The sequence below is a fragment of the Ursus americanus genome, chromosome 11, assembly GCF_024610735.1.
Source record: "Ursus americanus isolate L20-20 chromosome 11, mUrsAme1.1.p, whole genome shotgun sequence".
NCBI lineage: Eukaryota > Metazoa > Chordata > Mammalia > Carnivora > Ursidae > Ursus > Ursus americanus.
The window spans coordinates 60,160,583-60,174,652 of record NC_142137.1 but is presented as its reverse complement, the minus strand read 5'-3'; the positions used below and the strand labels follow the sequence as shown (position 1 = coordinate 60,174,652).

Sequence of the window (14,070 nt, the reverse complement as noted above, 5' to 3'; positions counted from 1 at the left end):
GAGCACTTACTATCTGTCAGGTTCTGATAGCATTGAAAGACAGTGGTTAGGAGACAAATAAGGTCTTCTCTTAGAGCTTTTATGTCAGTGAGGGAAGATAGACAATTAACAACTAAACAAGTAAAATAATTTTAGATAGTAATAAGTACTACTGAGAAAATAAAACAGGATAATTAGGTGACCAGTCATTGAGAGTTACTGAGGAGGTAACATAAGGCTGAGACCTAAATGACTAGAAGGATGTATTTATATTTGCCTGTAGACCTTTTTATGTAACATGAACGGTGACTACATTTATAAGAACAGAAATGGGGCACCTGGCTGACTCAGTTGGTAGAGAATGTGACTCTTTTTTTTTTTTTTTTTTTTTTTAAGAGAGGAAGAGAGAGAGTATATCGTGCAGGGAGAGGGATGGAAGGAAAGGGAGAAAATCCCAAGTAGGCTCCATGCCCAGCAAAGAGCTGAACACGGGGCTCAATCTCACGACACTGTGATCATGACCTGAGCTGAAATCAAGAGCCACCCAGGCGCCCTGAGCATGTGACTCTTGATCTTGGGGTTGTAAGTTCGAGATTACTTAAAGAAATATAAGAATAGAAACAGGCTCCTAGTAGATGATAATTAGCAGTGTTTCACATCCTAGTGATACCACTTACAAACTGCTTTACCCAAACTCTCTGAACCTCAGTTTCCTCATGTACAAGCAGAGATAGTAAACCTTCTTCACAGGGCTACTAGGATGGTTAAATAAGGATGTAGGCAAAGTTGTTTAGTACCAGCCCATAATAGGCTCTCAACATGTACTGAGTGGGATTTCATGATGCTCCACAGAAAGGAAACATCTTGAACACTTTCTACAGGTCACAAATAGAATGGCTTTCTTGCATTAGTGATTTCCCTATCAATGAGGATATTTAAATAGACTTCAGGTGACTGTTCTTCTAGTGTGTTTTATTTTTTAAAAAATTTTCCCAGTTTATTTTTTTTATTTAAATTCAATTAATTAACATATAATGTATTATTGGTTTCAGAGGTACAGGTCTGTGATTCATCAGTCTTATATAATACCCAGTGCTCATTATATCACATGCCCTCCTTAATGTCCATCACCCAGTTATCCCATCCCTTCACCCCCCTCCAGCAAGCCTCAGTTGGTTTCCTATGATTAAGAGTCTCTTATGGTTTGTCTCCCTCTCTGGTTTCATCTTGTTTTATTTTTTCCTGTCTTCCCCTATGATCCTCTGTTTTGTTTCTTAAATTCCACGTATCAGTGAGATCATATTGTCTTTCTCTGATGGACTTATTTCACTTAGGATAATACCATCTAGTTCTATCCATGTCATTGCAAATTCTGGTGTGTTTTAGAAGACATTCATGCATTAAATGAGGAATAAGACAAGTTGTCCACGGACATCCTTTCCCCATCCTGTCATTAATAAACTTCCTGTCTCTAGAGTCCCAGTCCACAGTTGGCAAAATAAGCTCAAGCATCTGTTTCTGAAGCATGAAGGTATCTTCTGGACTAGTGGTTTTAAAAACCTTTTTAAAGCAACAATACCCTTTCTCTAAAGAAATCTTATACTGGAAGTCTAATTTTATTTTATTTTAAGACTTAATTTATTTATTTAGAGAGAGAATGAGTGGGAGGGGCTGAGGGAGAGAGAGAGAGAATCTCAAGCAGGCCCTGTGCTGCACATGGACTCCCAACACAGGGTCGATCTCACAACCCTGAGGTCATGACCTGAGCCCGAAACCAAGAATCAAACGCTTAACACAGCTGTGCCACCCAGGCGCCCCAAAGTCTAATTTTAAAATCTAGAATTGGAGCTGCAAGGTGAAGTTGATGAGAGGCTGTCCATTGTATCATTCACTTAGTAATCCCTTGTATCTGTATATACTTTATATGCTTACTAAGCACTCGTTTTTTTTCTTTAAGTTTTTAATTTATTTACATAATCCCTACAACCAACATGGGGCTCAAACTCACAACCCTGAGATCAAGAGTTGCATGGTCTTTGAGCCAGCGAGGCACCCCAATTTACTAAGCATTCTTAAAATTATATTTTATCATCATAACCAGTACTTGATGTAATTTTATAGATTGAGAAATAGGCACAGAAAGGTTAACTAACTTTTCCTGTCTGTACAGTAATCCTTAGTGGAGCCAGAACTATAACCCAGGTCTCTACTCTGACTACTAAATCAGTGTTTGTTTTCTCCCAAACGCATGGTACTGCTCTATCAGTTAATCCCTTTATAGCTTTTTCTTGTTCTTTTTCTTTTATAGGGTTAATTATTTAGATTGTAAAGAATTTCGGCATTCCTGGGGACTTCTGCAAAGGATCTTTTTCAGTTTGGCCCGAGAGAAAGTTCTGGATCTGTCAAGTAGCTCGTAAAGAAGTCCTTTGTGTGGGTTATAAATATAGATGTTTTCATGAAGAGGAGTGAAAAGCCAGAAGGATATAGACAAATGAGGCCTAAGACCTTTCCTGCCAGTAACTACACTGGCAGTAGCCGGCAAATGTTGCAAGAAATTCGGGAATCCCTTAGGAATTTATCCAAACCATCGGATGCTGCTAAGGCTGAGCATAACATGAATAAAATGTCAACTGAAGATCCTCGACAAGTCAGAAATCCACCCAAATTTGGGACGCATCATAAAGCCTTGCTGGAAATTCGAAATTCTCTACAACCATTTGCAAATGAAACAAGTCGGAGTACTTCAGAAGTTAATCCACAAATGCTTCAAGACTTGCAAGCTGCTGGATTTGATGAGGTAGGAATTTTGAAAGACAAAAGAAAGGATTTTTCTTACCTTACACTACTACATAAGACTATTTTGGTGATCTCCTGCCGAAGTGTTTCCTTTGAGAGAATTTAACTGCGTGTACAAATTTGTGTATTCTAATCAGCAAAGAATGTTGTTTACAATTCCGTTAATTATTAAAACAAAATAATTAATTATTTCTTTAGTTTTCTCTGTGGTTCCTGGGATATTAAAGGTTAAGTCATGAAGTCAGATGGAAATGCATTTGAAGAAAGCTGCGGGGGAGGACGGAGTAGGTAGGAACGGAGGTCTCTGACTGCAATAGGAGCTCTGGGGAGCCAAGAGGCTGTGTGGAAATGACAGCTTATGAAGTTTAAGTTCATACTACAGAGATAGAAGTAGGATCAGGATTTCTTTTTCTTATTTTTTTTAAAGATTTTATTTATTTCACAGAGAGAGAGACAGCCAGCGAGAGAGGAAACACAAGCAGGGGGAGTGGGAGAGGAAGAAGCAGGCTCCCAGCAGAGGAGCCTGACGTGGGGGCTCGATCCCAGAACGCCAGGATCATGCCCTGAGCCGAAGGCAGATGCTTAACGACTGAGCCACCCAGGCGCCCCATCTTTTTTTTTTTTTTTTTTTAAACCGGGATTTCATTAAGTAGCTATATGTTCACATCATTCTCAGGCCCAAATCTCAAATTCACGAAAACTAAAAATTTACATGTTGTTCAATCTGCTAGAATTTTGAAGTTTTATTTTAATGAAATTTCAGCTCATGTTAATTATGACAGATCTTTAATATTTACCTTTAGAATTCACATTGAAAGTTTTTCATAGCACATATATATTTTTAATTGTATATGTTTAGATCTATAATGTTTAGATTATAAAATTTATATTCCATAATAACTTACTTTCTGTGAGTATTTTAGGTGGCAGAAATCACTTTGGATACAAATTGCTGTGGAAATTTACCTAAATGTGAACGAGCAAGTGTTAAATTAAGTTTTCCTTTCGAAATTATAGTAACTTTTTTTGTGCTTATAAAAATACCTATTTCCTGTTAAAAATTAAAAAGTGTAAAGAATACAGTGAAAATTACCTTTAGTTCTACTACGTAAAGATAATTACCTTTAAAATTCTTCCATTATTGTTAATATTTTGGTGACCACATTTTCAGAGATCTCTGTGGTTAAAATTGAGAACTTAAGTATGCACTGTAGTAAAGGATTTGAAAAAGAAAGTTTCAACCAAACTATAGAGAAAAAAGATGAGTCTTTCTGGCATACCCTGTTCATTCATTTGATTAATATTATTTCCTATCATTTTTATGCTAAGTGTTCTAAAAATAATTAGATTTGCACCTGAAAATGTATAGAGAGAAAAGAGGAAAGAACCTGTGATGTTTTCCTGGTTAGTAGTTGGAGGATTAAGGAAATGGCTTAACATGGAGTTTCTCCAGAGTACTTTCTTCCTAATGTCTTAGCCAGAAGGCAAAGAAGAAAGGAAGGAATGAATCATGGCGCCCGAGTGGCTTAGTCTGTTAAGCATCTGCCTTCAGCTCAGGTCTTGATCCCAGGGTCCAGGGATTGAGCCCTGCCCCCCCACATCAGGGCCTGCAGGCCCCAAATTGCATGCCCCCCCCATAGAGCTACCTGCTCAGTGGGGAGTCTGCTTCTCCTTCTGCCCCTCCCCTCCACTCATGCTCTCTCTCTTGCTCTCTCTCAAATAAATAAATGAAATCTTAAAAAAAAAAAAAAGGAATGAATCATTGCCCTTATTCTTTCCCTGTTATATATTGCTAGGGAAAGAGAGTTTTAAAAAATCACATGGCTAGAAAGGCCCTTAAGTGGTCATATGTTATGTCAGGCAAGTCACCTCAGTGGATACCTGTTTCTGGAGCTCTTACTACGTGTGAACCCTTCGATCAGTATAGAAAGTCATACCAAACATAGTCTATTCCTTTAAGGAACTTAAAAATTCTTTCTAATGTAGGTAGTTTTAAGAAATCTAAAGCAGGAGTCAATGCTCTATTCCTTTTTTTATTTTTAAGCATAATCGGCATACAATGTTATATTAGTTTCAGGTATATAACATGTTGATTCCACAGTTCTGTAGACAGTTCTATACATTACGCAGTGCTCACCACCGTATGTGTAGTCACCATCTGTCACCATACAATGTTATTACAATATTATTGAGTATATTCTGTGTGCTGTACTTCCATCTTCATGACTTACTTATTTTATAAATGGGACTTCGTATGTCTTAATACTCTTTATCTATTTCGCTCATCCCCCAACCCACCGCCCCACTAGCGACCAACACTTTGTGCTCTGTATTTAAGAGTCTGGTTTTTTGTTTGTATGTTCATTTGTTTTGTTTCTTAGATTCCACTTGGAAGTGAAATCATATGGTATATTAGTCTTTCTCTGACTTACTTCACTTAGGTCAGTGCCCTATTCTTTATCTGTTGGCAATAATAACAATAATTGCTTTGCATTACAAAGATATGTTAGCTTTATTACAATCACACATTTCACAGTTGTCAGCTTGACACTAATAACCCCTTAAGCAAGGTTGCTTTACTAAAAGCATTTAGACATGTATCCATTCTCGTTTGTCCAAATAATGAAGTTAGGGTATTATTTGTTCCCACGGTGATAAAAAGAATATGGCAGTTTATTCTGCTGCCTCCTTGAATCGCTCATTCTGATAGCTTCTCATTATATTGCAGAATTTGTTTAAAATCCTAACTTGGTACTTTAAAATGTTTCTTTTTTAAGATTTTATTTATTTATTTGACAGAGAGAGAGACAGCCAGCGAGAGAGGGAACACAAGCAGGGGGAGTGGGAGAGGAAGAAGCAGGCTTCCAGCGGAGCAGGGAGCCTAATGCAGGGCTCGATCCTAGGACCCTGGGATCATGACCTGAGCCGAAGGCCGACGTTTAACGACTGAGCCACCCAGGCACCCCTAAAAAACTTGGAAAAAAAATTTTTTTTATCCAGTTTTCACTTCGTTATTTTATCGTTTCATAAACCCCGTCTGTTCCTTTAGCTATGTTGGGTTCAAGGCTGTTGCAGTTTTTTGAGAATGTTTCTAGTGGTCTGTAAAATTAAAACCTCAGGTATTTCAAGATTAGTTTCTTTGTAGGAATAAATCTTAAACAGAATTGATGTGTTCTTGGGGCACACAAATCTACAATCACTGGAGTGTATTTTTGCTGCTAAGCATGGAAAAAACCATAGTAATGTGGACATGATGTTTTCTTATCACATAAGACTTCTCTTCCAAAGTACTGATTTAAGAGTGCTCCTTTTCACACTGGCACCAACACCCCCACTTACAGAACTCGGTTGATTTTGTTAACAGATGCGAAAAACATTTTAACATACAGCAATAATTATTCAAAAATAAAAGCCAGCATAATAATCACCAGCTGAAATTCTAGTGCATTTAACAAAAATATGGTTCCCATATTGATAAAGGATGGTGGATGCGAGTTTTCTTACCAAGTGAGATGACACTGCCGTGTGGTAGTAGCATAAATACAGTTCATTTCGCTTAACCAGTTTTAAAGTTAAGTACTCCCTATTGAATTTTAATTTGGAGTGATTTGAATTATTTTAAATTTGTACACAAAGTGAGACATTAATTCCTTTGTATCTCACTGCAAACTTGCAGAAATCTTATTGGCATAAAATGTGGTCCCACTGTACTTTTGTATCAGTTAAGGATTGAGTTTGGTTGCTTTTAACAAAAATCCAAATAATAATGCTTTAAACAAAATAGTGACTCAGTTTATATAGCTAGCATTGGTCCACTCTCTTAAAGATGTCAGAACCTAGGACTCTTATGAATTTCTTGAATGTTCCTTCTTGATGGCATCATGCTATAGCACAGATGTCAGATCTGTCATCTAGGAAACAGGATACAGGAAGTACTCGTACCTAAATCAGGAACAGCAACATTTTTCCAGAAACCCTTGCTTTTGTTTCATTGTCAGAATTGTCATATGGTCACTGTAGCTATAAGGAAGAATTCTTCCAACAAAATCAATAACTTTTTCTAGGAAAGGGAGTCTTTGCCATACCCCCCCCCTTTTTTTAAGGTTTTATTTATTTATTTGAGAGCACGAGAGAGAGCAAGAGCAGAGGGGAGGGACAGAGGAAGTAGTAGAGGGAAAAAGACTCCTCGCTGAGCAAGGAATCTGCCAACGTGGGGCGCAATCCCAGGACCCTGGGATCATGATCTTAGCCGGAGGCAGATGCTTAACCAACTGAGCCACCTAGGTGCCCCTGTCACAACCTTTTTTTTTTGGTTAGTCTCACCCTAGTCATTTCATTAGAAGGATCGTCTGTCAGTAGCCTGTTCACCCACTAGTCTTACTATTCCATTCCCATTTTGAAATATTGCTTGAAATACTAGCTCCTCTAAGGCAAGTAAATAGCTGCTGCTTTCTTGAAAAAAGCTTATCCATATGTATTCTGAATGTTAATGTATGATTTATGTTTACATTTAAAGGGCAAGGAGCAGAGCAGGAGGACGACCCACATCTAATCTCCAGGCACTGTGCTTATGTGTTTTTACATGTTTTCTTATTTAGGCCTCACATCAGTTCTGTGAGTGTATTGCAGATGAAGAATTTGAGCTCTAAACTGTTAAATAATTTGCCAAAGTTCACACAGTTCTGAAGGGGAGCGTGTAAATAAATCTACAGTCACTGGAGTGCATTTTTGCTCCTAAGCGTAAAAAGCGAAGCATAGTAATGGAACTCAAACTCACTTCTGTTGATTCCAGACTCTGCTTTTTCATCATACCATGTAGCCTCCTAAAGTCTTCATCACATAATCATATACAGTCTGTGTTTTTCTTACACCGTTTGTCCTAGATTTATGTCCTTGTAAATAATGGTCTCTGAAAATGTAAGCTCTAAGAGGATGGAAATCAGAATTATGTAGCTTTTACTAGTAAACAGTGACAAAGGTGCTTACCAAAATGTTTTAATGATAGAAAAGAGTGGTTTCCATTATTTTGACTGATAACTTTTTAACAATCTGATAGTCTTTGTTTGTATAAGGATGAAATCAAGAATGAGAAATAATCAGTTACGTTGTTACGACTGTCCCCAGAAGTTAATCCTATAAGAAGACAGTGATATGTTACATAAAGGTGAAAATATTAAAGAAACATTTGAAGAATTGGAGCATTTGTTTTCTTTTTTTACTTTGAGATTATTTGTAGTTTTACAAACAGGATTATTTGTAGTTTTACAAGCCATTAATATTATGGTTTGGGGCCCTGTTCTTCATAATTATGAATTTCTCTAGTGAAGCTCATAGAGCTCATTAGATAGTGTTCTTTCTCTCTTAATTAATTATAAGATTTTTAAAAAATTTTTTTCAATTATAAGATTGAAACTTTGTTTCTTTTTTTTAAACTTCATACCAGGATATGGTTATACAAGCTCTTCAGAAAACTAATAACAGAAGTATAGAGGCAGCAATTGAATTCATTAGTAAAATGAGTTACCAAGATCCTCGCCGGGAACAGATGGCCGCAACAGCTGCCAGACCTATCAATGCCAGCTTGAAACCAGGTGATGAATCAAACATTTTTTTCTCATTTCTTATAGTATTGTCTTAAAATATTTATCTATGTCAGCTCTTTAGTCTTAGAAAGTGTTAAAAGTATCGCAGTAAGGGAAAGTCTCAAGTCCGGGTAATAGCATGATAGTGTTACACCAAAGCGAGTTTGAGGATGGAGCCCTTAAAGTTTCATAAGTAATTCTGATAAGCAGCCTTCAAGGTTGAAAAGTACTTGTTTGGTTATACTGAAGCTGAAATATTTCTTTTTTACCACAGATATCATATTCAAACTATTTTTTTTTCTTTTTATAATTTTGTTTTATTATAAGAGTGAAAGATGTTCACCACAGAATATTTAGAAAGGAAAAAGGAAAAAGAAGACACCACTATTAATACCTACAAGATTTTGGTGTGTTTTGTTTCTTAGTCTTTTTTCCTGCGGAAAACCTGAGTGGGTTTTGACCTAATCAAGGACATCAGAAAAAACCTCCCTGTGAAACTAATAGTAGAGTTGATAGCTGAAGAAAGACTAAGGTTAATGGGAAGGGTTTGGTGAGGAAGGGTGTCCCTATGTATGGCCTGTTTGGCAGGTTTTGGTGCTACACTGGAAGAACTGAAAGTGGCCAGGGCACTGAAAACAAGAGTATGCAATAGGACTGGAGAAATACATAGGGCCTGACTATGCAGGACTGTCTGTTGATCTTATCCTAAGAGCAGCAGGAAGTTAGGGAAACTTCAAGCAGGGTAATGATATGATTAGATTTGTGTTTCAAAAAGATGGCTGCAGTGGATAAGAATGGATTGGGGGTTGGGTATTGGGATAGACTGGATAAGAGATACGGTAGTTCCCAGGAAACAAAGGTTATTAAGACTGGAAGAAGGTAGGAGAGAAAAGTGAATGAATTAAGAGAGATGAGAGGGGTAAAGTTGACAAGGACATGGTGATAGATTACATATGAGGGGTGATAATGGGCAGGAATGACTCTTAGGCTTCTGGTGCAAAAACATAGATGCAGTATGGTGATAACCCACATTTAAAAGCAAATGCTAAGAGAGAACAGGGGTTGGTGGAAAAAGATCATAAGGCTGGTTTTTGACATCAAGTTGAGTTAGGTTCATTGAGTTATCCAAGTGAAGATGTCATCTAGGGAGCTGGATATATATATACACATACATACACACACACACAATTAGCCCTGTATATGAAATAGGTCACTAAGGGAGATAATGTAGACAATAATGACAAGATGTTCTAGAACCAAGCCTATTAATCAGTAGCTGTCAGGAGAGGATAAGCCTGCAAGGACAGAAGAATTAACTGAAGAGGAAGGAAAAAAACCAACAGTGTCTTGAAAGAAAAGGGTATTTTATAAAATTATTAATCTGTAATGAATTGAAAATTTAAAAAGTAAAAGATCTTCAGCAGATAAGAAGCATACTCTTGCTAATGTCCTCACTCAACCCTCACAGAAAAACTTCTCAAAGTGTTGTTTATACATGAATTCTTGATCTCACATCCATTTATTCCTTAGCCCACTCCAATCTGAATTATGTTCCCATGACTGAACAGAAACAAGTTACCCCATGTATTATGGGCTGAATTGAGTCCTCCCTCCACCAAATTCAGGAAGTCCTAATTCTAGTACCTCAGAATTTGACTGTATTTGTAGACAGGGTCTTTAAGAAGGCAGTTAAGGTTAAATAAGGTCCTTTAGGGTGGCCCCTAATTTTATAAAATACAATAACGATGAATTATTCCAAAATTTAAATTTAAAATGACATTGGGGCCCCTGGGTGGCTCAGTCGTTAAGCGTCTGCCTTCGGCTTAGGACGTGAACCCAGAATCCTGGGATCGAGCCCTGCATAGGGCTCCCTCCTCTGCTGGGAGCCTGCTTCTTCCTCTCCCACTCCCCCTGCTTGTGTTCCTTCTCTCGCTGGCTGTCTCTCTCTCTGTCAAATAAATAAATAAAATCTTTAAAAATATAAATAAATAAATTTAAAATGACATATATAAGTCCACATATTTTATTATTACATTTAACAGACATAAAATGTCACTGTTAGATTTCTATAAAAATTTCTAAGTTTTTGTTCTCCACTTCCATACTTACAGTGGACTAGTAACAACATTTTGAGGTAGTGCTCTATATGAGAATGGAGGGAGAGCCTTGTGCGTTTGTTTTAATAGTAAAGACTTAAGGCATGTTTAAAAGTTAATTGCGAAACTTCAGTTAAGAGAAAGAAATTAAATATTCTAGAGAAAAGGATCAAGTAAGGTTCCTAAGAAGCCAGGAAAAGAAAGAATCCAAAGCATAGGATGAGAGATTATTAGCCTTATAGAGGAAGAGGAATCAACCATTTTGCTCTAGTAGGAACAAACAGGCCTAGGTTATGTGGGGCAGATAAAGGGAGTTCCTTTCTGAGGCTGAAAGGAAAAAAAAAAAAAACTGAAGGTTTTCTCTGAAGTGTAAAATCAGGTCTTCTGCTGAGAGTAATGGGACAGGCAATTTGAGGAGACCCAGGATTAGAGAGAGTTGTAGTGGAGACCAGAAGAAACAGTAGGATTTCTTGGCAGTGCTAAAGCCATTTAATGATGCCGGTCATTGAATTTATGGTGGAATCCAACTACACTTTACATCACCTTTTCTAGCAGGCATGAAAAAAAGTAGGTAGCTGCTATCATCTGTGACTAGAGTTCTAAACAAGTACAAAATAAGATAGATAAAGGGAGGACAGAATATTGCTGAAAGCGTGATTTAAATCCTTAATCAGGGGGGTGGGGGAATGGGATAGACTGGTGATGGGTAGTAAGGAGGGCACGTATTGCACGGTGCACTGGGTGTTATACGCAACTAATGAATCATCGAACTTTACATCATAAACCAGGGATGTACTGTATGGTGACTAACATAATATAATAAAAAAACATTAAAATATTTTTTAAAATAAATAAATAAATCCTTAATCAGGGCATATTCCTCCTCTGCTGTTAGGGACTTTTCTTTTTGCTTTTTTTTTTAAGATTTTATTTATTTATTTGACAGAGAGGGAGAGGGAATACAAGCAGGGGGAGTGGGAAAGGGAGAAGCAGGCCTCCTGCTGAGTGGGGAGCCCGATGTGGGGCTCAATCCCAGAACCCTGGGATCATGACCTGAGCTTAAGGCAGACCCTTAACGACTGAGCCACCCAGGTGCCCCGGTTAGTGGCTTTTCATTCCTTCCAGACTCCTCTTGATGGCTTTGTTGCAGTCAGACTTCCTCCAATACCCCACTTCCCCACATTTACTGCTCTCCAGCCATACTGAATTTCTTTTTGTTCTTGGAAAATACCAAGCTCCCACCTCAGGACCTTTACCTAGTCTTAGATCATATGTCATCTCCTTGGTGGAGCCTTTTCTGACTACTGAATCTCATCCCTTTTATCTTCCTGTTACTTTCTACCATTTAACACCAATTATGGTTCCTCCATAGGATTTATCATACCCAGATGTTACCTTGTTTATTTTTTATTTATTACCTTGTTGTCGGTCTTCTCCCCCAAGAATGGAGGTTCCCTGGGGCCACAGGTATTTGTTCACCACTGTACTTGGATTGCTAGATGCTCAATAAAAATTGAATGAATGAATGAATGAATGAATGAATGAATGAGGGGAGGAGAAAAGGAATGCAGAGGGGAGAAAGAAGTAGCGGACCATGGGTTTAGATTAGCTGAACTGTCACATAAAGAAAGTGGACGACTAATGAAGTAGGGATATGGAGGTCTTGGTGAGGTTGAAAAATGCTTGTAGTGGTAGTTAAACACGAAAGGAGGGTTGTAGTCCAGGTGTATAAACCTTAAAGAAATTATTTTGAAAAAAGCAGATATGGGTAATATCAAAATTAGAAATATGATTTTAGGAGTGATATTGCAGGTCAAGGGAAAGAGGTCAAGAAACTGAGAGGTGAGGGTGATGGATGATTTGTCCATGGGGATGTTGAAGTTATAGAATGTTGGCAGGGCTTAGGGTAGACTGAATGTCAAAACTATGAGTGAATGAGGACGAGCAAATAAGAGTTCATTAAATGAGAGGAATGAATGTGGCCTCCCAAATAGAATGAGTATCCAAAGAGCTGGCTTTTTAAAAAAGAGTATGAAGGAATAATAAGAGGTAGAATCCCACCTTTAGCCCAGTTTATTTTTATTAATTAATTAATTAATTAATTATTTTGGAAAGGGAGAGAGAGGGGAAGGTGGGAGGGGCAGACGGGGAGAGAGAGAATTTCAAGCAGGCTTTGTGCTGGGCACAGAGCCCAATATGGGGCTCGATCTCACAACCCTGAGATCATGACCTAAGCTGAAATCACAGTCGGATGCTTAACCGACTGAGCCACCCAGGGGCCCCTAGCCCAGTTTATTTTTAAAGAAAACCTTAATTGCAAAGGGCTGAAAAGAAAGTAATGTCAGCAGGAGATAACCAGCTTTAAGGAGTTGGTGGGAAAGCCTGGAGCAGACGTTGGTGATATAGGAGCATTTGTTGGTTATAGAACGGAGCATGTCTGAGGGGGCAATAGTGGGAGGGTTTGGGAAGTGGGAGAACATGGAGAGGTTTATGAGAGGTGCAGAACAGAGATGGCAGTATACTCTAGGCTGGCGGAGACTTAAAATTTAACTGGTAAGAAGCTGGGTGAGTGAATACTTGTTGTATTTAGCCCTAGCTGACTATCTGAGGAAGGTGAAACAGCTTGGTGGCCAGAGGACTTGCCTAGGTTGCCTGGAGTGATGACTTTTCTTGAAGTCATAGGCCCAGCATGCTGCCCAGCCTCGATGAAACAGTGTTAAACTGTACATTCTGAACATTTAACTATGTTTCCTCATATGTGTTTTGTTTTGAATGTTGGTAAGTGTTTTATGTTTTATGTATTTACATCTGTAAATCTTTACTGTATATTCTCTCTCTGGAGTATATTATTTATATGTATTGCATTTCATACAAACTTGTTTTATGTATTTTTTTTAAAGATTTTATTTATTTATTTGAGGGAGAGGGAGAGCACACACAACTCATGGGGAGGGGCAGAGGGAGAGGGAGAAGCAGACTCAACACTGAGTAGAAAGCCCAACGTGAGGCTCAATCCCAGGACCCTGGGATCATGACTCAAGCCAAAGGCAGACACTTAACCAACTGAGCCACCTAGGTGCCCCTCTTTTATGTATTTTTAAATGTGTTAAAGATCTTTTTTCAAGTGGTCAGACTATTTTAAATACTTTGATTTTGGGGGGCTATCATTTATTTTCTTTCCTATTTCATTTATTCGGAAATTCCAGTAAAGAGAAACTGTAAAATCTATACGTTATTTAGTGTCCAGCTAATTATCTCCTGGTGTCTTTGAAATATATTTAAAAGTAGTAGTTGTATCAAAATTACAAATGGACACATCCTTTGGCTCAATAATGCCACATCTGATAATTTATCTACTTAACTTTTATATATGAAATGATATCTGGGAGTGCCTGGATGGCTCAGTCGGTTAAGTGTCTGCCTTCGGCTCAGGTCGTGATCTCAGGGTCCTGGGATTGAGCCCCACATTGGGCTCCCTCCTCAGTGGGGAGTCTGCTTCTCCCTCTGCCTCTGTCCCTTCTCCCTACTCATGTTCTCTCTCTGCCAAATAAATAAAATCTTTATTTAAGAAAAATGGTATCTATACAAAATTTTTCATTGCTTTTTTTTTCTATAGC

The 14,070-nt window shown here is 38.0% G+C and overlaps 1 protein-coding gene across 4 annotated transcripts in view; it reads left to right on the top strand.

The window, feature by feature from the left end:
- Positions 1-14,070, top strand: part of LATS1 (large tumor suppressor kinase 1) — a 49,161-nt gene that overhangs the window by 18,022 nt on the left and 17,069 nt on the right. For all 4 annotated transcript variants that reach the window (XR_006780942.2, XM_045805328.2, XM_045805327.2 and 1 more), the window contains 2 exons: positions 2,288-2,776; positions 8,219-8,366. Coding sequence is in view for 3 of the 4 variants with exons in the window: in XM_045805328.2 (XP_045661284.2) it covers positions 2,435-2,776; positions 8,219-8,366 (490 nt within the window). In the remaining variant the exon portion in view is untranslated. The remainder of the gene's footprint in view (positions 1-2,287; positions 2,777-8,218; positions 8,367-14,070) is intronic.